This window comes from Zingiber officinale, chromosome 6A (assembly GCF_018446385.1).
Source record: "Zingiber officinale cultivar Zhangliang chromosome 6A, Zo_v1.1, whole genome shotgun sequence".
Classification (NCBI taxonomy): Eukaryota; Viridiplantae; Streptophyta; class Magnoliopsida; order Zingiberales; family Zingiberaceae; genus Zingiber; species Zingiber officinale.
Window position 1 is genome coordinate 106,529,849 of NC_055997.1, and position 23,675 is coordinate 106,553,523.

The 23,675-nt window shown below is 35.8% G+C and overlaps 2 protein-coding genes across 3 annotated transcripts; one reads left to right on the forward strand and one right to left on the reverse strand.

Annotated features, from left to right (window-relative positions):
* The first annotated feature begins 1,382 nt into the window (after nt 1–1,382).
* Nucleotides 1,383–4,149, forward strand: LOC121997280 (probable cyclic nucleotide-gated ion channel 14). 2 transcript variants are annotated; one of them, XM_042551622.1, is made up of 7 exons: nt 1,383–1,545; nt 1,629–2,073; nt 2,156–2,356; nt 2,441–2,760; nt 2,841–2,952; nt 3,030–3,266; nt 3,346–4,149. In XM_042551622.1, the coding sequence occupies exons 1-7, from the start codon at nt 1,535–1,537 to the stop codon at nt 4,060–4,062; spliced, it is 2,043 nt and encodes a 680-aa protein (XP_042407556.1). In that variant the 5' UTR covers nt 1,383–1,534; the 3' UTR covers nt 4,063–4,149. The 2 variants fall into 2 exon arrangements, with proteins under 2 accessions (XP_042407556.1, XP_042407557.1); XM_042551623.1 differs by having other exon boundaries at nt 1,659–2,073.
* Nucleotides 4,150–5,320: 1,171 nt separating this feature from the next.
* Nucleotides 5,321–23,148, reverse strand: LOC121997281 (adenylate kinase 5, chloroplastic-like). Its single transcript, XM_042551625.1, has 19 exons — nt 22,855–23,148; nt 22,682–22,786; nt 18,077–18,205; nt 17,869–18,003; nt 16,869–17,015; nt 15,260–15,334; nt 15,061–15,166; nt 13,533–13,573; nt 13,318–13,446; nt 11,544–11,579; nt 11,395–11,475; nt 11,169–11,307; nt 10,480–10,559; nt 10,331–10,396; nt 8,610–8,639; nt 8,419–8,528; nt 5,991–6,128; nt 5,644–5,673; nt 5,321–5,566 (listed from the first exon to the last, which is right to left on the reverse strand). The coding sequence occupies exons 1-19, from the start codon at nt 23,113–23,115 to the stop codon at nt 5,539–5,541; spliced, it is 1,866 nt and encodes a 621-aa protein (XP_042407559.1). The 5' UTR covers nt 23,116–23,148; the 3' UTR covers nt 5,321–5,538.
* Nucleotides 23,149–23,675: the final 527 nt, after the last annotated feature.

Below are 23,675 nucleotides of genomic sequence, written 5' to 3' on the forward strand. Positions count from 1 at the left end.
CGACCACCAACGTGTTTCTCTCATTTAAAGTCCCTTGGGCAGTTGACATTATGAGTGTAAATGAGCCAAGTCGTTCGTGAGTTATTCGAAGCTCGATTCGATAAAAGTTCGTTTGAGCTCGTTTAATTAGGCTCGTTAAAATAAACAAACCAAGCTCAAGCATCACAATATTCAGCTCGTTAGCTCGTGAACATGTTCGTTAAGCTCATGAATCAATTTTTAAATAAAAATAATAATAATTTTGATATTGAATTTATAGATTTTACACTCTATTTATGAAAAACATAAACAAATATATTAAATTTATTTATTAGAATAAAATTTTAACAAGAATATTATATTTTTTTAAATATATAATTTAATTTTTAATGAATATTTAAATTTATAATTTATATTTATTAAGCTCGTTTAGGCTCGATAAAAGTTCGAATAAGCTCGTGAGCCATGAATATATTCATTAAATAAAGCTCAAGCTCGGCTCGATTATAAACAAGCCAAACTCAAACATCCAAGAGTTCGACTCGGCTCGGCTCGATTACACCCCTAGTTGACATATTCTTCTTGCAAAGAAACGATGACTTAGATATATTCTATAAAATTTTTATCGATTGTTAGGATAAATCAAGAAATATTTATAACAGATAGTTCAAAATCTAACATTCCATAATTACACTTCTTAATAAGAGAAAAAAAAATTCTTATAAACATATTGTAATTAAACCGTATAAAAGCATGAATAAGAGTTTAACACCCGTCTATTACACCATAGTTGCGGGCAGTTTGGCATCTTCTTCTTAGTCATTTATAGAGTGTGCATCTCCTATTAAACAAATGATTATTTCATATGGTAAAAGATAATCTAAATTAATAATACTTATTCCTTCTTTAAAAAAAACAAAGCTGTTGATTATTCATTTAGATAAATTTCTAAATTAACTACTGAATATAACACAAAGTTGTCATGTTTTAATAACTTATATGTACATGTTTTTTTTAACAGACACTAATTATCCAACTCTTGGGATGACCGTTCTATCTTGACGTAAATTTTCTACCGACTACTAGAATAATTGGACAATATACATACATATACTTTCAATTCTACAACACATGGTTTAATAGATTGTTAGGGTTCTCTAGTTAAATAATTAATATGTAAATAGTTGGTTTTAATAAACAAACTATAACAAATAATATCTAATGTGTTATGAAAATTGTCAGTGTGCTAGATTTGCTATAAAATTAAATTAAAGCAGTATTCATTTTATTTTTCAATACTTGAATTGGAGCCAATTAAGAAGTTCATCCCAAGTTCTTAATTCCCCCCTTGAACACTATTCCTCTATAAAGCTAGGCAACCTCTCCTGAACCTTTTAGCAATCAAATATGCAAGTCATGGCTTGCAAGAAGTGTCTTGAGGCGCGATCAAGATCTTCCTTTCCTCCTCCTCCCATGCTTCGACTTTGTATGATTTCGCAATCCTGTTGTCCGTAGCTTTCCATTTTTCGACACAGTCGATGGAGTAGCATGGAAGATGGCCATGAGGTGAGTTGCTTGTTTCATAGATCAAGAGAAGAAAAACATCAGTTGCTTTTTTGTTACCGAAAGATTTGTGGTTAAATTTACAGGTTAAGAGCTGTGAAATCCCTTTGTTGTAGCAAAACAGGTTCAAGAGCGCCGATGAAGCATCAAGAATCATGCAAGAGATGGATACTAGACCCCGAAAGCCTTTCATTCATAGTGTGGAATCGCGTCTTCCTTGTTTCATGCTACATCGCTTTGATCATCGATCCGATGATCTTCTACTGGCCTATGATCAAGGTCATCGCCGCCGATGGCTCTTCATGCATCGACTTGGATCGGAGATTGAGTGTTTCGATCACTTTGATGAGCTCAGTAACCAATCTATTCTATCTACTTAACATGGTAGTGAAATTTCACACTGCATACACCGCACCCAATTCAAGAGTATTCGCAAAGGGGGAGCTTGTCGTGAACCGGAAACTGATCGGAAGACGGTACATCAAGTCAGAATTCTCCGCAGATTTAGCCGCATCGCTGCCTCTCACTCAAGTAAAGGTTTCGGGTATAACTAACTCTGGATAGAGTTCAATGTCGCGGTAGGACTGATTAATCGGTTGCTTTTGCTCTGCAGGCGGTCACTTGGCTTCTGATTCCAGCAGCAAGAAACTCCAGCAACGTGATGGTGACTTTGATCATCCTTGTTCAGTATTCACTAAGATTGTACCTCACCTACACTTTGACTGATCAGATCATAGAAGCCACTGGTGTGATCACCAAGAGTGCCTGGGGAGGAGCTGTATACAATCTCCTGCTGTACCTCCTCGCGAGTCATGTTCGTTTATCGTTCAGGGAAGAATCAAACATCAAAATCATCATTTAAACATCTTCACGGAGTTTTTTTTTTTTGTTGTTGCAGATAATAGGAGCGATATGGTACCTGTTTACGATAGCAAGGCAGATGACATGCTGGAAAGAAGAGTGCCTGATGGAGGGAACGAACAGCAGCAGGAATGGAACGACCTGCGAATTCAGGTTTCTGGACTGCGACTTCTCCGGTTTGACGGAGAGGCAGGTCTGGGCGAACGGCACGCGGGTTTTTGCCAACTGCGATGCTAAGAACTCAAGCATCGCCTTCCACTATGGCATCTTCTTGAATTCTCTGAGCTTTGGGGTTCCCTCTGTCAACTTGGGGGATAAGTATTGCTATGGCCTCTGGTGGGGGTTTCAACAGTTGATGTAAGGGTTTAATTTCTTCTAATAATCTAATTGTTTGTTCGTGTGGGCATCTTACTGCAACCAAAATGGTTCTCTTGCAGCTCCAATGGACAGAATATGGTAAACAGCACCTTCTTCGGGGAGACGCTGTTCTCTATAGGCATCGCCATGGCCAGCCTCATTTTATTTGCTCAATTGATCGGGAACATGCAGGTGATGATTAGTTCATTTCGCAAAAAGATGCAATCTTGGAGATGAAGAGTGATGAATGGTATTGTTCTTCTGATCAGACGTATTTGCAATCCATCATCGCGAGAGTGGAAAAATGGAGGCTGAGGCAAGGAGACACGGAAGAGTGGATGCACCACCGCCAGCTTCCGCCTCACTTTCGACGTCGAGTCCGCCAGTTCTATCGGTCCCAGTGGCTCGCCACCAGAGGAGTCGATGAGGAATCCATACTCCGAGGCTTGCCTTCCGATCTCCGCCGCGATATCAAGCACCACCTCTGCATCGATCTCGTCCGACGCGTGCGTATGAACACCGCAGTCGATGGAGGAATGGTGCTACTTTTCTTGTTTCGTTCATGGATTCCTCTTTTGGATTCAGGTTTCTTTCTTCTCCGAGATGGATGACGTTCTCCTCGAGGCCATCTGCGAGCGGCTGGTGTCGTTCCAGAGCGCCGCCGGCACGGTGCGGGTGCGGGCGGGCGACCCGGTGACGGAGATGCTATTCGTGATCCGCGGGAAGCTGCGAAGCTCCGCCGCTGGTGGACGCGGCGGCCGGTCGGGGCACCACGGCTCGACCGTCCTGGGGCCGGGCGACTTCTGCGGCGAGGAGCTGCTGCCGTGGGCGCTGCACCCGGCGCCGTCGCAGTCTCCGTGCCGGCTACCGGTCTCCGCGCGTACGGTGACGGTGGCGGTGCAAGCGGAGGGCTTCGCGCTGCGGGCGGAAGATCTCCGGTTCGTGGCGAGCCAGTTCAGGAGGATGCACAGCCAGAGGCTGCAGCACGCGCTCCGGTACTACTCGCACCAGTGGCGCGCGTGGGCGGCGTGCCTAGTGCAGGCAGCGTGGCGGCGGTACCGGAGGAGGAAAGCGGCCAGGGAATCGGGGCAGTGGGAGTCATTCGTGTCGAGATCGGACGAGGCGGAAGGCGGGAACGGTGGATGTTGCAGACACCAGGAGGATGGTTTTGGCGGGAGCGCAGATTTGAGGTGCGACAGCCGTACAAGTTCCTGCGGGAAATTTAAAAGAGTAGAAACGATGGCGATGGCCAAACCGGAGAAGCCACACGAGCCGGATTTCTCTATTTATCTCCATTGCTGATGGTCTATGCTGTTGAACGATGACTGTGTGCATAGAAACAATGAACCCTCAACTCTGAATAACAATTATCTCTAGACTCTTCTTAAGCTTCAAAATTTACTATAGGAGTTGGGATTGTTTGCTTATCGCATTTCAATACAAAAGTAAACAGTCATTTCATTCCTCAATATTGAGCACGGCCCACTCATTTCATTCCTACGTTTCAATAGTGAAGATTTTCGAAATTGGTCTGTATTGGGACCAAATTTCATCACAAATAGCTCTACAGATGAATACTAAATTTCATTTTACGGCTGAAAGTGAGTGCCTGCCAAAGATCAATGGAAAGAACATATTGAAAAAAGAAATGGAACATCAAAGAATACCTTTTTTTTTGGCTCTACATCCTACATCCTTTTTATTCTTCGACAGGGCACTGAATGGCTGATTTAGTCACAGCCATTAGATAGAAGGTAGTGATCAGTACAGGATCAAGGGCAGGTAGTGGGCACCTTAAGCCGAGGGATTTGGTGAGATTTCATGTTTGAAATATTTAGCATCCAGATTTGGTAGGAGTTTGTGGAAACATAATGCTAAGTTGGTAAAGGATTCCACAGAGATCGATGTAATTTTAACAATAGATGAGGTGTTTCCACCACTAAACCAAAACTCTATTGACAAAACGAAAGTTGCCTTTTCTTATTATGATGCGGTATCAGTGCCAAATGGATTAGACTACCCATGATATGATTTTGCATCACGAAATGGACCGTACTTGATATCACTTTCTTATGAATGAGTCATGTCGTGTCATGCTCAGCCTTGCCCATGCATCGGGTTGAGTCAAGACATATTGATCCACAGGTTAAGCTATACACATCTAGGTGTTATTCAATATCTTTAACGGTCAAATGGGTATTTGCATATTGCTTGCCATGAAGTTAACTCTAGATGGCTCAAGAACAAGACTCACTGGCAAACATCAATACCAATTTCAAGCTCACTAACAGTGGCGTCCAAGCCATGTTTTAGTGCAGATAGCACAATAAGAAAAGATGCTCGAAATAGGATGTCTTGAAATGTACATACATCTAAGGATTAATCTGAAGTAGAGTATCATCTACAAGATCAAGGCAGAATGTTAATATGTAATTTAAAACTCTGATGAAGCTGACCCAAGTGATAGAGTAAGATCAAGTCTAACATAATCTTTAAGAAAGGTGTTTGAAATATTAATAAAATCGACTGAGATTAAAGAAACTCTTGGAAAGCAAAAATCGACAACAAAAAGAGGATTGAAATTTCAATCATTCTCCAGATCATGAACAGACATTGGATAGAACTGCTTTCCTTTGGTTTTCCAATTCAATTCCACCTCAATATATCGGCAAACAAAAGAGGACTGTACCTGGAGAAATTGGCCACCAGAGGGATATGATTACATATCAGTACAATACCTAAATTGTAAATCACATTCTGTTGTTTGCTCAATATTCTCTAGCTCAGTATGCTACTCAAGAAGCCCCTGACATGCAGATATAACTAGATAAGCTTTTGTTCTGGTATTAGTTATTCAAATGTTTGTAAATTGAGCTACCGTACCAGACTCCAGCAGCTCTTTTCTCTCTATTTCTGCAGAAATAATCACATGCATCAAATTCAAACAAACCATTATTTATTAATTCAATAGTTTTAACTACAATTTGTTTTTTGTTTTTAAAAAAACTGATATTTAAATTCATGAAAATACTTATGACAAGATCTAATGAGGTATCAAAATGACAAAAATGCCACAAGGTGAAGATACATAATAGATATAACAGATTTATTAATAGCTTTAAAGTTCATGATTGATTGTTAATTAACCCTTACAATTACATAATGTTTCATACAAAATTGTACTGATTTTCCACAACAAAAATGCATTTTCCAGAAGTGTGATTTCTTACCTTGGCTTTCCTTCAAAAGCGTCGTTGATCTCCTCGCCAGTTGGCTTTTTAGGAAATGTTGCTATAAGAACATACTTTTCTTTTTTCAGTGATTCATCGATCCTCTTGTAAAGTTCATAACCCTGTGGGTAAGACATCCTGCAACACATATTTTATGATCACATTTGTCTATTTTAAGATTTAGTCTGCATAAAGGTCCCATTTGATTGGCAACCGATGCAAAGCAGGCAAACCAAAAAAGACATGTTAATCCTAAGATCTAGTGGTAAACCAGGATCCATCCTAAAACTGAATTGAACATTGATAACAAAATTCTGAGTCTGCAGAAATGCTTGTAGTACCAAAACAGTTAAGCACTAATAAATGCTAATAGCCAAAAAATCAAGACAATGCCCTATGCCCTTCTTTATTCATATCATCAAAAGGGCACCCCTCTCTCAAAAATTATCAAAATAGCACCTAATCTATATTTTTCTGTCTAAAATACCCCTCCATGCTCTATCTTGGAGTTGATCTGTTTTTATTTTCTGTTTTATGTTTCTATTTTTCTTTCCTTTCTCTTTTTCATTTTTTTCTTTTGTTTCCTTTTCCTTTTTTTCTCTTGTTTCCTTTTCCTTTTTTTCTCTTCTAATTAACTATTAGAAAACAAAAAAATAAATTTTTTATTTAGATTTTCTGCTGTATTTCTTTTCTTTTTTCCTTTTCCTTCTTTTTCTGTTTTGCTATTAAAAAAACAAAAAACAAAAAAAAAACCTTACAAAAACAGAAAACTAAACCAAAAGAAAAATCACCTTGGAGTTGCTTTGGTCAAAACAACATTAAGGTTTGCTTTGGTCGAAGCAGCACCAAGGTTTGGAACTGCTTTGATGAAGCATAAATCAAAGCAAAGTAGCTCCAAGGTTGAATTGCTTTGGTTAAAGGTTTGTAACTGATTTGATCAAAGCAGCACCAATAGTGTTGTATTGTACAACTCTAAACTGTAGTGTGAAGGATATTTTAGGCAGAAAAAATATAGGTCAGATGCTGTTTTGATTTTGAAAGAAGGCACCCTTACGATGATATGGATAAAGAAGGGCGCTGTTTTGATTTTCTGGATGCTTAGTGTAGAAACAAGATGATTATGGGGATAACATTTGATTGAAGATATTAATTATTGTATACATGACATCATATTTTATAGACTGATACAATACAAAAATACAAAGATTCTAACATTCTAAAAAGAAAGATATCATTGCTAATCAGAAAAATATCTTTGGAAGATCAGAAAATAATCAAAGAGAACAATGCAAATCAGCAGATTATTAGATAATTTCTTTCCTCTACCACCCCTATCAAACTCAATATGTTGCAAGTACCTTCAGTCTGTATTGAACCAAAAGAAGATGATGGGATGAACACACCGATGTTTCCGGATTTCTAAAGCAAATCAGATGACACACCTAGCCTAGGATGATTTGTATCAACTTCAAGACAACAAAATATCATCAGAGTTACAAGATGATTGATAAAATCAACAAGATTCTTCAAGAGATTAGAGAGACAATGTAACTCCATTTTTGTGCTAATTGCAACTGACATAGGCCACCTAGAGCTGATTAACAAACAATATTATACAAGGGCATAAAAGAAATTCTGCCAGATCAAAGATATCTGAGGAAACAAACACCCATAACTATGTTCATGAGAATCCTGGCCTTGGCACAGTAATGAACAAGATGAACGCTAATCTCAAGGATGGTGAGGATTAGGCATGCACACAATCTCTCCTCGACACCAACTCTCAAGAGGATTAGGAGATGATCAGTGATGGCTCTGATACCATATAAAAGAGCAATCCTTTAACACTTAAGAACTTAGATGCCCTCATGTAATGAAACAGAGAGCTGAAAATATAGAAGCCAGCACAAATTCTGTAGGTCTCCTAAATTTGACTTAGAAGGAGATCCTCATCCAATAGCCAAAATTAAAGGGCAACCATATAAGGTCCCTCATAAAGAAAAACTTCCATAACCTCCTTCAAAAATTTCCACTGTCCTAGAGTATCCTATTTTTCCATCAAGTCATTTCACCAAACAGCCTGACAAACTATATTTTAAATTAAATTTGTGCTAAAATTCACCAATAAACCCAGTTTCTGGATATCATCAACATTAATTTCAACACAGTTTTGATACAAAATGTTGTTCATCAAGCTGACTGAAAGTTTGCCGATATTATACTTTTGACAGCTTATCCAGATGTTTGAGCATATTGTAATCATCTAAATCAATATTGATGACATATCATTTATTAATTTGGGGAAACAGTTTGAGGGTTAGAAAAAGATACTTGGTAAAGCAATTCAGTTCCCTTTCAACTAGTGGTTTTCTCTGTTTAATTAGAAATTACAACATACAAGAAAGTGAAATGCAAAAGAGATTATAACCTTAAAGCGCCCATGATAGGATACTGTGTTCCAGAATAATACAGCAGCCGAAAGGAGTAGCAATTCTCGAATGATGCAGCATATTCTAATCTCTCTGCTCTCCCCATTGTCTTAAAAAATTCAAATAATGCTCAGAAACAACATAGATGAATTTTTTAGCAAATTGCTAGTGTAAGTAAAGTTTCACGTACTTGCATTATGCCACTTGATGCGGGCAAATCCTGAAAATCTCAGATGTGGGAAAATAGTATCAAAATGAGATAAATTTCTAAGCGACATGCACCATAAATTCCTGAGAACATGAGAAAAAAATGGCAAGCAATACATAGGTACAGAAGAATCTTTTCAAGTACTTGAAGCAATGAATACTCAGTCTGTACATCACAATAAACAATTAATGTGAGGAAAAATCAAGCTACATGGCCACCAGCAGAATGTTAAGCCGCTTCATGCATAAAAAACAAGTGGTGCATTTGATTTATAGGAATAGCTATAATTCCCATGGAATAGACATTCAGAAGTGGCATCAAAATACCAATCCATACTGAATTATTAACCAATTCAGAAGACAACAATTCTTGAGTAGCTATTCCTTATATCCATTTCATCCCTGATTGGCCTGAAAGGCCCACCTGACTTGGCAAGTTGGGTAGGTTGGACAAAGTGGGGCTAGAGAGATTGAAAGGACCATCAAGCTAGCTGCATAGGCCTGGCTCAGGCATCCAGTCCAATTGAATATGTCAAGCAAATCAAATTGTTTGGGCAAATTGAGTGGGTTAGGGAAGCCTAAGTGGTTGGGTGACTATTTAATCGAATGGTTGGGGAAGGTATTTGAGCTAGGTGGGGTCGGGTGTACTAGGCTGTCACATGATCAAGTGGGTTGCGCAAATTGGTCAAGTTGGATGAGCCAATTAGGGCAAACAACCAAATCACGTCAATCGGGGCTGACGGGTCGAAAGGCTAGTTGGGGTGAATAGGCCAATCAACCTGGATGCGCCAAGAGGTGTAAGCAGGGTAATGAACCTGGACTAACCGATTGATTCAATTGGTCTGCTTCTACCAGTAACCGATTGATTCAATTGGTCTGCTTCTACCAGTTATGTCGACTGGGTCAGCCAGGGGAATATGTCGGACGGACTAATCATGCTAGATGGCCGAGTGAGCAAACCATGTGAACTAAACAAGTCAAACAAAATATTTAAGTAGAGAAAAGTTCCCATTATGAAAAATTATTATTTATTTATTTCTTGTAACATTTCTACTAATCAAACATTAGAATAGTTATTTGGTGCCTATTTCATTATGCAAACCAAACTAAGGAATACATATTTGATATTTCTATTTTATTCCCTAAAATATTTATTCCATTCCTCTGTGAACAAAACACACCCATAGTTGTTTGAAAATTTTCATCTAAGACAAGCTAAAGCTCGAATATATTAGTCATTGGTATACTTATATCTGTTAAATAGTAGAACTTAATATCATAACTTTATCATTCAAGATTATTTAATTTTCCGAGAGTTCTATGATGTAAATGGGTTTTTAATCCAGATATTGAGGGGAGGTGTTTGGATATGCAATGGATTGCCATTTTTGTTGGTACCTAAGGGGAGAGAGAACTGATTTCATCTGAATTTATGTCTTTGATTAGTTAAATGTGCAAAAACAAAACTCAGTATCATCCTTCCATCAATTAAGATTTATTCTCTAAAAATTCTATTGTGCAGTTACACTGTGCTTAAACATAAGTTGTATTAAGTGTTTGAGATCCCATAATCAGTACAGCTGTTAAAGTGCCCACACTACAGAAAGTGGTTTCTTTGCATATGAGAAGATTGAGAAAGAAATTGAGAAAAACATATCTTTGATATGAGAGAAGTTGCAGAATATTAAGAAACATTTGTACAACCTTAAGGCGGGGATTGATAAGAATCACAGGACGTTCACCGGCGGCATCTGTCATAGCTTTCATGTCCTAAGCACACAATCAGCAGTTAGCCAAAATTTTTCTATATGAACATGAACAATAAAACAATGATTTTTCTGATAATCACTCACATCAATTATACAGTTTCCAACAGCATTTTGTGGAGCTACAAGAATAAATATATCATCTTGTTCTTCAACCTCTTTAGGACCTAGTTTCTGACAGAAGATTAATTAACCATGCAAAAATTTGTTTATAATAGCTATCTAAGTTATCAAGTTCCTGAAAGGAAACCACATGGATGCCATTAGGAAATAATTTCTGCATGAATAACTGTAACAGAACAAGGGCAATGAATTGCCCGGTGCACACGTGAAAAATGATATATTGGTTTTAATGTATCAAATTTTGTGTGAAGTAACCCTGTTTTGGCTTAAAAATCAACAATTAATATGCTTTCTAGCTGTGAACCATTATTAAGAGGATGGTTGGTGGCTTGGTGCATGTTTGAGGAGAGCAACAATTGTTCACGAGAAGGATTTGTTACTAAATTTTAGATACTTAAATGTTTTATTCAAACACAATATATGCTCTCATCTGCTGTTCAGGATGACAATTCAGTTTATGCTATCTATGATCAAATATCCAAGGCTCAATTGTTGATGAAGTTGGTTACGTTACAGCTACTTTGACCTTACTATAATGTCGGAGCCAACCCAGGAAATGAAATAGTAAGCTATTGAACATGATGATAAGCAATTAAACATTTCAACAAGAAGTAATGCTGGTACAAGAAAGAAATTAGATTTTAGTGGCAGACCTATTGATCCAATTTTAACAAAGGTTCCTAGAGCACCATATTCACCCCAATCCATAAATTCAAGAATCTTTCGGGTTCCAGCAAGCTGTAATGGCATTCCAGAAAGTGCACCTTCACCCATTGATCCTTGAACACAAACCTAAGATAGACAATTGGCAACTCTTAAAACTTAACCTGAACAATTTAAAACCATTTTTACAGCCCTAGTCCAGAATTGACAACTTACTTTTACGCACTTTCCATCGTCAGCAAATGAAAGAGCAAGAGTTCGTACAAGTTCCATAAGAGTTCCAATTCTGTAAACATCCTGGGCAGCACAGAGGAATAGTAAGGTACAAAGCAAATTTGTGGAGGAACATTGAAAATATTGGTTACCATTTCTGGGTTAAGCTCGGGAATGTTGATCTCTACCTGTGTGATAGAAAAAAGCACTAGTTTCAACTTTCAACAAAATAATCTGTGTGCAGAAAGATATACATCATATCCTCAATGATACAACTAATTAATGTTTCTTCGCTGCTAAATCAGCAGAGATAGTATTATTCTAAGATTTATTCCCAGTAGGAATAAATCTGCAACTCTTTTCCATTTAAGCCACATGAGCACCTTGAAAATTTGTCATTTGTGCATCATTAGAGATCATAAGCATCATATGAGATAAAAAGACAAATTCACGAAAGATAATCATTGGGGAGAGTTGCAGAGTTGCATTGGATTTGATTCATGTGAACCAAATTAGATTGAATAAAAAATAATAAAATAAATATTTCTATTGTTTGGGTACATTTTAGAGTACTATGTCCAGTTTCAGAACCTAAAGCGAGTCTAAATACAATTACTCTAAATACAATTAGGCCTCAACATGGCAGGGCCGTGTAATTTGTCCTTACAGCTGGTATCTTAGTCTTGTCAATATGGTTGGAGTTAAATCTAAAATACCTTGCTTTACCAAAAATAATTATAGAAATTGGAGTCTAGTCAGATGGAAAAAATTGTTTGCCTAAGAAAACATGAAAGTATAAAAAGCCGACGAGTCTCATGTTGATTAGTTAACCCTTAAAACATGTCAAACAGACATGACAAAACATTGAGGAAAACTAGACACTCTTTCCTCATCTATAGAGGCCAGCATAAGGATATTCAAAAGTTGTGTTTGTCAACAACTTCATGGAAGCACAAGGAATCTAAAGAATGATATGAGATCATCAAGGTTGTAAGAATTGCAATTCAATTTTTTCTCATTGAATTGAAGAAAATATGAAAACAAATTCATCCAAGACCATTTTGGACTTTACAAGGGAATCAAATTTACAGGTCTATCCCTAAAACATGACTGACTTGACCAGAAATTCAAGTTTTCTTCTTGAGTCAATTTAGTTTTTAATTCAGGATGTTTTAAAAAAATAGATTTCTATACAAAAACTGAAAAAAAAAAATCAAACTTGACATTTTCTTTTTTTGACATTTAGATTTCAATACAAAAACTGAAAAAGTCTAATCTGAAAAAGGTTTTAGTAACATCTTAAACGCATCCCTTGGATTTTTCCTCAATAGGTGCAACCTCGACTTTTTCTCAAATATTATCATTTTTTATCATGTGCATCTTCTTATATCTGTACATCCACCTTAATATTCTCATCTCTGCGATTCTTATCTTTTACTCGTGTGCTCATTTCAAGTCCCACATTCAGATTCATATAACATACCATATATTCTCTTTAAGCTTTAGAGGTACCTTACAATCACAAAGAACACGTGACACTTTCTGCCATTTTAACCATCCCGCTTGTGTTATATTATTCTTAAAGATATGGCTTTAAAATAAAAATTGCATAATATAACTTGTCCCAACTCAAATGATTCAATTTGAACCAAGTTTGATAATTTTGCATAGAATATAAATATTTTAAAAAATTTTGAGAAATTGACAAAACTAAACATCTAGACGGAACTCAAGAAAAAACTCAATAACTAGATCCACATTACAAGGTAGAGGTGCATTTAGGTATATACATCTTACTTCATGGTTCTTAACTAACTAACATTATGAATTCTACAAAAGCAAATGGATAAGTATGGAAATTCAATTTTCTACAACTCAACCAACTATTCAAGTTCTTCACAAGAAAAATAGTTCTTAGTATCTGACCTTCACTCTTCTTCTTTTATCATTGATAGCATTTTGAGTAGCATGTAGCACATCAACATAGAAATATGTCCGTATCTCTTTGGAATGAGGAACATTATTCAGTCTAGTAGGAATACCTCTCCATTCTTCCTGAGGAAGAGCATTTAAAACAAAATGAATCTTATAACTTTCTTGATGCATTGTCATCAAGCTACACTAATAAGATTGATACATACCTTGCTTGATGAAGAGAATTTCAGAGTGCTCTTTGAGTTTCCTAGTGAAGTAAAATGCAACAGAAACCATGATACATGGTAGCTTAAATGACAGATATGGGACAATATGAAAGTTCTAAATAACTGTATTCACATGAAATTTTACAGGGAGAAATGAAAAAACTTAATCAAGCAAAATCAATTCAACTAAATTCTTCAGATTTGGGCCTACGGATTTTATAAAGGATATTTGAAATCTTTCCAGTAACTAAAGTAAAAGGCAAAAGCAAAGACTTGCAAATCAAGGATAACAATCACTCAAGTTTTGAACACTTCAATGATTTCATATTTCCTATATAACCAAGTAAAGAATCCTGGGAAAGGGAGGGTATGCCCCACCCACATAATTTAGCAAATTTAAAAAAAAATGTATGCTATACTCCCAAATACTAAAGATGACATGATTCAATGTTGTATTTAGTCTTAGGGAACAAAATCAATATGATAGAGGATCTAGATTGCATGAGACTGCAGCAGCTTTTGACAAGCCTCTGAACAGGTTGTCCTGCGCACCACACAACTTTGATGCTTGAAGATGCAATAATTTCTTTCGGTTTAAATGGTTTGTGCCAAACAAACAATCAGTCTGTGTAAGGTGATCATAATCCTCTTTGAAACAGACCTGGAGATGTACAAGACAGTGTCTAAAGAACACATGGGGAGCATTGTCGAGCAAGGTTGACTATCCAAGAACAGTATAAGAGAACGTGCAGCATAGTTCTTTTTGTGTTTTGTCCTGGGAATCCCACACTATGCAAATTGGGGCACACAAAAGGGGGGGGGGGGGTATATTGTCAAACAGGACTATCCAAGAACAGCATAAGGGCAGGTGAAGCATAGTTGTTCTTGTATTTTGTCCTGGGAGTTACACACTATGCAAATTGAGGGAATAATGATGTTACAAGGTATAGGAAGGCTTTTGACAGAAGTCAAGTGTACAACCATCCATCCAAAAAAGTTCACCTCTAGTGTGGTCCTCACCTTCCTAAGGAGGGCCATGGAAACAAAGGCCAGCAAAGTATATGACATCTAAGCTAATTTCATAGAGAAGCAATCATCAGGGGCCAGCAGCCAGACAAGTGGATCCTTACCGTGGAAATATTCAGGGATTATAATAGGTTAGCTAAAATTTTTAATAAGGGATGGGAAGAACTGAATTCTTGCTTTTCCAAAGAAAAATCAGCATTCATCTGAGGTAAAATATAAAGAAGTATCAAGTGCAAAATCTCCCCAAGAACAAATTGACTCTTCTCCTGTAGGACAAGGTATTGAAGCTACTAGGAATATGATACATACATCTTAGTTTCAGCGAATATCATAATAATGTGCAATCCTCAATTCCTCATATTCTTTCAATAAATATCTAAAAGTTGCAAGCAATAATGAATTTGTTGAAATGCTTCCCTTGTCATTATCACTTCACTTCACAATGTGACAATGAAGATGCAAATCAGAATTAATTTTTTCTTGTAAGTTCTAAAGTGTTTACCATCAATTACCTCCAAGTATTTGGTCTTTGCAAAATCATCACTAATCTGCTGCAACAGAGAGTCAATGTCGGCAAACACATTCTCTTTTGGACGATTTCCATTGACCTATGTTATTCAAGTATTTGGATAAATTATGTCACAACCTTTTCCCCATTTTGGTACAAAATTGATATAGAATCTAATAGTTAAAATATACACCTTCTTCAACAAGTCCTTGTATATCGGCAAAATGGAGTCACAATTCCTCTTATATGTCTCAAGACGTGATTTGACCTGGCCATAGAAAAACACTCTCCATTTAGATGATGTTATGTTTATAAAAGAAAAGGGACATAGGCTGTTGATAATCACATTCCACAATGCATGGATTCCCGAGTGCAAGAAAAACTCATGATTTGATGTTGTCAAATAAAACACAACATGCTATTAAAACTCAAAGTACTTTGAAATTACAGAATGGAAATGCATGTGATATAAAAAAGGCAGCTCAGTGTATAAGGTCCCTGCAAATGTGGGGTTCCGGGAAAGGGTCTATTGTATGCAGCCTTACCTTATTTTGCAAGAGGCTGTTTTCGAGACTCGAACCCACGACCTCTAGGTCACACGATAACAACTTTACAGTTGTGCCAATGCTCCCCTTCGGAAATGCAGGTGATATGCAGGAAATTTATTGAGTGAAGAAATTTCAATATGCATCAACAATTAAGATGTTGAACAAAGATTTACTACAGTATTCTTTTGACAACCATTAGGTTTTCAATTGCAATTGATACCAATGCTGTGTTATCTGGAGAATTATTAAGATGCTATGACACTTGAAGCAGAAACAACAAACTATTGATTGAAAAGAAAAAATCTCTAATTAGCTAACATCATTCTTTTGACCACCATTATGAAACATCATTCTTTTAACATCATTCTTTTAACAAAGTGCATTGATTTCTTTCTCATTGGAAGGGAAGTCCACAGAATAAAAAATAATAAAGAAACATTGTTAGGCAAAGTTACTACTTACTAAAGCAATTGTTCCTTGTGCTTAAACAACTGCCTAAAAAGAGAAGCCAACAACTCACCATGAGTTGAGTTTTCCTCAGTGAGGGAGAATAATGTAGGCAAGAAATCAAATAACAAAATGAAGAAAATAATTTTAGAAAAAATAAATTGAAGATAAATTTCAGAATGTCACATCCACAATAAAAGGAAAGAAATTGCAAAATATTGAAAATTCTTGCATTTGCAATAAATAAGAGACTTGATTTTTATCATTCGGTAATTAACATTTTATATTTTGATAATAAAAAGAAAATAATTATAATCCCTATTAAGATTAGTCTATTGTTATTATTCAGAATATTTATTGTCAAGTCGTCTATAAAAGAAGTTGAGAGTCCAGTTTTGCATTTTAATTATTTTTAAAACGGGGGAGCCTTGGCGCAACGGTAAAGTTGTTGCCATATGACCAAAAGGTCATGGGTTCGAATCCTGGAAACAGCCTCTTGCAAAAAAGCAGGGTAAGGCTGCATACAATGGATCCTTCCCCGGGACCCCGCATGGCGGGAGCTTCGTGCATCGGGCTGCCCTTTTTATAATTTTCAATTTGACTTTTTTATGTGAGAGTTTTTCTCTAGGTGAGGTTATTATCTTCTTCACTTCATCAACTTCATTCCAAATCTGTGATAATTCAACGGTACAATTTTGGTGGTGTCAAGTTTACAACCAAGAAAAACATGAAAATAGTGGGAAAAGATAAGGGTAAGCTAAAGGCAAAAGCATAATAAATACTGAGGAAAGAGAAGAGTACAATGACCTTTTCCTCACTATCATCAGTTCGAGTTATTATCCGTGCAGAAATTTCTTCCGTCTCAGGAGGGAAGTTCTTAAGATGATAAATCTTTCTAGTAACTGGGTCCAGCCTTCTTCCGATGCATCTGTCGATTAGAATTTCATCAGGAACCTGAATGTTAACAGTGGAAGTATGTGAAAAATCAAGCCTGTTAGGCCTTGAGTGTTGTTACAGAGCATTCAGCAGGTAATATACAAATTTGAAATCAATTAAATTTACATGTACCTATCCACATGTCTGAAATAAATCTCATTGTGAAAAATTAACTAAATCTCTTTGACTTAACTCCATAAAATTTGCTAGAAACTAGGAAGCAGGAATGCAGAATTTGGTCATACATGTTTTACATATCTATCTGTGAATATAAACAAAGTTCTGTAACTACCCACTTCTCTGTTTGATGACTATATTTGTGGAATGTTTTGTAATCAGTTTAAATTTTCCAATGAAAAGTTAGAGAGACTCATTAAATTATTAGCATGTTTTTTAAAAAATATTTTTTTTAAAAAAAGATTACCTTTTCATTGTCAAGTACTCATCATGCTTCTTTTATCCTCACCTAAGTTCTTAAGAGAAATTCCAAATTTTGGTATGCGCCCTGTGTCAAGTTAGTACTATCTTTCTATTTTTTTTTTTTTACCATTTTAAGTCGTGTCATTAACCATCACATGCAGATACAAGAACTTGAAACGAAAATTGGATTGCAAATTCAGATACTACACTTTGATAACGAATACCATATTATTTGTAAGGTAGATAAATTAAAATGATCACGTTTTAGATATAAATGTCCTTCCCATTGCAAGACTCAACAGATGAGAAGCCAAGATCTTCCACAAAACCAATTAAATATGGATTACTGAAAGCATACTTTCCATGCATCAATGAGATTGTATTAAATGATCAGTAGTTAATTTTATCTAGCAAAAAAAAAAAACTAATATTATGACCACAAATGACATACATCTAGGAGAATGAACACATCAGGTCTTAGTTTCACCCCCTCAAGGCTCTCTGCTTGCGATGAACTCCTCGGATACCCATCAAGAAGCCATCCTTTCTCTCTCACATCATTTTGTGACAGCCGTGATAAAACCATCTGACCATGAAAAGCAGTACAGTTAGAAGTCTTTGGAATGAAATGCAAAGGTGCCAGAAGCTTAAGAGTATACATTTGTAACTATTTCATCTGGTACAAGCATCCCATTATCCATGAATTCTTTTGCCTTCTTTCCAATCTCTGTCTCTGCAGCAACTTCTGATCGCAGAAGATCTCCGGTTGAGATGTGCACCAACCCATACTAGAATATAGATTAACACCAAATGAGAATCTTTTAAGATGTAAATGATAATTGAAAACCAAGTGCAATTGAAGTTTCTGTGACTGGTTAATATTGCAATTGAACTATAATTGCAGCCATAAAAATTACAGAGTAAATGTCTAACAGATCCATCTTGTTTGGGACAAGCATGACTTGATGACGATGATGATTTTGGAGCCATATAGACGAAATACAACTATACAAGTAGATAGACATTCTATATCTGAAGATGCATTGATTGTTTGGGGCAAACACGTAGTTACCCTTTGAAAACAACAAATTTCATATTTACCATTATAGAATCTAATATTTCATATATATCCTTCTAATTTACAAATATCTCATAAATACCATTGATTTGAATTAAACTTACGTTAATGATGTTTGGTCAAAATTAATACCCAAAATATCCTTATTATTATTTTGACAATTGTTTAATTTCATTTTATCCCCTTCCTTTTCATTTTTCCTTTTATATTGTTTCAATCATCTACTCCTATTTAAATGTAATTGGAATATTTCATAAAAGACACTTAAAACTGACAATTTCCAACAGACGCACCTGGTTTAAACAAGTCCTGAAGGGCACACTTCCTCTCACCTCTTTCTTTTACAAAAAGGACAGCCCGGTGCACGAAGCTCCTGCCATACGGGGTCCCGGGGAAGGATCCATTGTACGCAGCCTTCACCTCTTTCTTTTAGAAACTGAAATTATCTTTAATGTTATGAGCATTATTTTTTTTTCATTCTATTTTGCGGACCTCAATATTATCATTTTGCACAAGGGTATCACTGCGATATATTTGATTTGTTAGTTGTTTTAGGCAAGTTTTAAAATCTCAACCTGTGCCGAGGTTTCAGTCCTAGACTGGAACGATACAGTTTCAGTATCATATCGTGCCAATATGATTTCAGTATTTTTTTATTTATATATAGTAATTATTAGATAATTATGTTTATTATGTATAATTTAAAAATAAACTGTACATTGATTTTATATAAGTTCTCCATTATCGAACAACTTAATATTGTTAGAAAAATAAAAATATAATTTTCTTTAAAGAAAATTGATATATCAATAACTCGAAATAAAATTGATACATCATAATATGTTACCTTCCTAATACCAAAAGGAGTGGCGAGAATCAAATGAAAGTTTTTGCTTAGGTCAACTCAATAGTTCTTCAACACCCAGATTAAATAATCATAATTATATAAATTAATACAAAGATACTTTTTTATATATAATAATTATATAAAATTTATTCATTTAATTAATTATTAATTTAAATAATAAATATTTAAAATAGTAAAAAAATATCAGAATATTAATTAAATATTAAAATAGTAAAAAAAATTAAAAAAATATATCAAAATATAAATATGATTTATTAGATTTTTTTTAGATTTTAAACAAAAATTAAAATAAAAATAATTCAGAATGTCAATTAATAAAATTTATTATTATTTTCAAAATTTTAAATATTTTTTTATATTTTATTAGGATAATTTAATTAGGATTTATGAAAGTCGTTACGAAATATTACACTTAAGTTAGGAATTGTTTGAATTCATTAAATCACATTTTTAATTTTCTTTGGAACAACAACATCGCATGTCGGGAGACGCTGTTGGCGGCGCCGAAGGCATCTTGAGACGCTAAAGCGTCGCGGGACGCCTAGGACCCACATTTTGTCGCGCGACACGTGCGCGTGACGCACGTGATGATGCCACGCGAAATTGTCACGCATATAGTGCTAGTTACGCTCTAATGTCGGAACGGTAAAAACCGTCTATGATCGGCACGGAATGATATTTCAATCAATGATTTTAGTACATTAAGGTGATTAAACAAATCACTTTGATGACCTCCCATGATGATATACAAAAATAAAGCATGGACATGTTCCTAGGACAACATTGATTAAAATATGGTCTTTCTTTGCATTTTGACATGTTTGCGATGGTTCCTTGACCAAAATACCTTGATGTTCTTCTCGTGCATGAAATACAAAAAAAAAAAGCATGAATGTGTTCCTGAGACAGTTACTCCAAAGTTTTACTCATATTTTCTGTTAAGTCCCTTAGGTAGGATCTCTAGAGGGGGAGGGGGTGAATAGTGTGCCTATAAATTGTAAAATAATTTTCTCTTACTACAATTTCAGAAAGATAAACACACAAGTTAGCGAAAGTTAGATCAAAATACAAGCACACACCAGAGAACATGTCAATTTATGTGGTTCACAATTTCCTATAATTGATAGTCCACAGCCGATGCACACTGAGTTCACTATCTTTCTCTTCTTTGATAAAGTGTCGGAAGTGGACAATTACACCAGTAAGCAAGTAAAACAATAAATAAAACACTCGAAGGCTTTAAAAAAGGAGAATACAATTATTGATTTATGTGTCTATGTCTATGTTTTGCTTCAAGCCTATTGTCTTATTTATAAGCTTCCTCCACAAAGTGTCTTGTTGTTATGAAGTTGCTGATGTGGAAAGGTTCTAGTAGCCCATAACACTTTTTGATTAAACGCACTTTCAATCGCCTGACTTCTTTAGTTGGCTTCATTCACAAGTCCTTCCGGTCACCCAAATACTCCGACTACAACTCCGATCAATTAGAATCTTCACCCGAATCTCCTGTATTGATTGACTCCATATCTTGTTCATCGAGATGACTCCTTATCCTATGCACCAGTTGATCGAACATAGTTCTGATCGCTCATTGTTCCGATCGTCAGAAAAACCTTTTCGGTTGCTCGAAATTTTGACTTCGGCCTTCTAAGGTTGAGTCTGCCTAGGTTGAGTTTTACTCTTCGCTTGAATACAAGTTCACTCAATCTCATCTCACATCAATTTACCTTGAATTTTTTGCTAAGTTTCTCGTCCCTCGGATGCACCGAGCCTGTCGGCTCTATTCCCTTGCTATCCTCCTTGACTGTTTGCGTCTTGTGCTCTAGGTGTACCTGCCTTCAATACTCTTCACCCTCCGGTCCCTCAGGTGTCTCATACCACCTTTCTCCATACTTCCACATACCCGTCATCGAGTATACCTGTGTGTATTTCTAAATCCTACGCACTTAGACACACACATTAGATCACTATGAAAAGCCTAATTTAAATCTTTTGCCCAAATATCAAAACCAGTGGTCAAAGCACTCGGGGTACAACATTTTCATGTTCAAGGCCACCAAGGTGATTTGACTGGGCCAACATGATGGCTCTTGCACATAAGGGGATAGTGGGAATAAAGGGGTATTTTTGGTATCTAAAAGAAAAAGGTGAGAGAAATGCATCCTTTGGAAACTTCTGATACCAAATGCCATTGTTGAGAAATTCTTAACTTTAGGTGTATCCTTTGTGAAATTTACCAATGTAATTCTAGAAATATTAAAATGTCATTTTGAAATACTAAACAAATAAAGTATATTGAAGAAAACATTGTATTATCGATAAGTGATATATTTTAAACTTCATTTCATATATCTGAAAAATTAGGATAATATTACTAATTATTACTTTATTTACCATCTTAAGAAAAAAAGAATTCCCGAATGGCATATAAGCAAAATTTTAATTTAGACTGGGATATTACATAACTAAAATTAAAATGTCCAAATACTAAACAAATAAAGTATATTGAAGAAAAAATTGTATTATATTTTAAACTTCATTTCATATATAGAAAAATTAGGATAATATTACTAAATATTACTTTATTTACTATCTTAAGAAAAAAGAATTCCCCAAAGACATATATGCAAAATTTTAATTTAGAATGGGATATTACATAACTAAAATTATGTGGTAAATATGCAAAATTGTATTTGCAAGGATGTTCATACGATTTCGACTAATTATTTTGTGGCATTTCCCTCTTCACATTGCACCTAGTGAAATCCAATACCAGACAACAAAAAACCAAATCACACTATTTGGTGTGGCTATAGAGATTTTGTCAAGCCAATAAATTCTATGAAAGGTCATATGGCAAAGTAGAATTGTATTTGGTCTTCCCTTACATCTAACCTCTTTAATTCTACAATTCATCTTGTTCAACTATAGAATTTATTAGTTGTCTTTGAATAAGCTCATCGTGTTTTATATGCATTTTCTATCATTTGACCATCTATTGGAACTCCATCTAGCTACTCACATATGGTAATATTTTATTTAATCCTATCTCGTCACTCCATAAATTCATCATCTTAACAAATCTTCTACACTTTTTTTCTCCGTGATATTTTTTTGTTCTGACTCAAATACAGTTGGTACCTCACTTCAATCAATACGTTGGTTGTGCAAATTGTTTGGGTTAACAATAGAATTTTTTTAGAGAATTCCAGTCCATGTATATTGTCAAGTCTCCATCAACTGGGGAGACTGATCCTTCTATGCAAACTTTCACGCTGAAAATTGCATAGTGGCATAGCATGAAGATAGAGAACGCACCTTCTTCACAATCATCTCACACTGAGTTCCTTTTCCGGAGGCAGGAGCCCCCGATATCATCACCTTGAGCGGCTGTTTGGCGGCGTAACAAACCAACCGTAAGTCCTGCGCAAGCGATAAAAGATCAGAAATTGCGGCAAAGATCTTCAATTAAAAAATCTCGAAGAACATACCCTAGACTTAGGGCTTCTTTTCCACGAAGGATTCCCGGACCGGAGACGGAACGGGCGAGGGAGGCGATGATGACGAGAGGGGGAGGAGGAAAAGGAGGAAAGAGGGCCGGCTGAGGCGCATGTGGCGGAAGTTCTCGTGCGGTAGGTTATGGTGGATGCGGCGGGGATGACGGCGCCGGCAGTGGCCATTGCCTCTTCGTTCTCGTTGCAAAGTTGGAGGAGGTTAGAGGGGCTGCGGACTGGAGATGATAACGAGCGCATTACTAACCACTCGTAGTCGTAGCACAAGGCTTCTTGCTTGGATAAACTAAGGAAAGCGTTGCGTGGCCCTTTAATGGGCCCACAACCCAGGCATTAGGCCTTGATATAAACTTAATTTTTGAGGACAAAAAAATAAAATGGCGCAGCGTTTTAAAGGTTTTTTTTTTCTTTTTTATTTTATTTTATAATAAAAAGGGCACCCCTCCTCCATGTTCCATTTATTATTTTTTTTTTCATTCTAAATTTGCCTTTCAAAGCCAGTTGGAACTTCACATGAATTATAAAAAATCTACGTGAATTATAATTTTTTTAAAAAAAAATGTTAAAAATAATTTTTACAAAAAATAAAAAATGATATAAATTATACTGTACAATTTAAACTTAATACATGATTTTTAAATTTATTTTTTTAAAAAACTTATTTTACATGACCCCTAAACTACTCTAATTTCTTTAAAAAAAACACTTAAATACATTCCCTAAAACCTTCTACAATTGATATATGTTTTTATTTTTTTTAAAAAAAATTGAAGTAGTTTTATATAAAATTGCTATCTGAC

Bases quoted from the DNA above. Each gene is read 5' to 3' on its own strand.
- LOC121997280 (XM_042551622.1), top strand. The intron at 2,953-3,029 runs GTGATGATTAGT...TCTTCTGATCAG, and splicing joins AATTGATCGGGAACATGCAG to ACGTATTTGCAATCCATCAT. The intron at 3,267-3,345 runs GTGCGTATGAAC...TTTTGGATTCAG, and splicing joins GCATCGATCTCGTCCGACGC to GTTTCTTTCTTCTCCGAGAT.
- LOC121997281 (XM_042551625.1), bottom strand. From the start codon at position 23,115: ATGCGCTCGTTATCATCTCCAGTCCGCAGCCCCTCTAACCTCCTCCAA. The intron at 15,335-16,868 runs GTCATTGTACTC...TTCTATGGCCAG, and splicing joins CTGATGATAGTGAGGAAAAG to GTCAAATCACGTCTTGAGAC. The intron at 11,308-11,394 runs GTAAGTTGTCAA...TGTCTATCTTAG, and splicing joins ACGATGGAAAGTGCGTAAAA to GTTTGTGTTCAAGGATCAAT.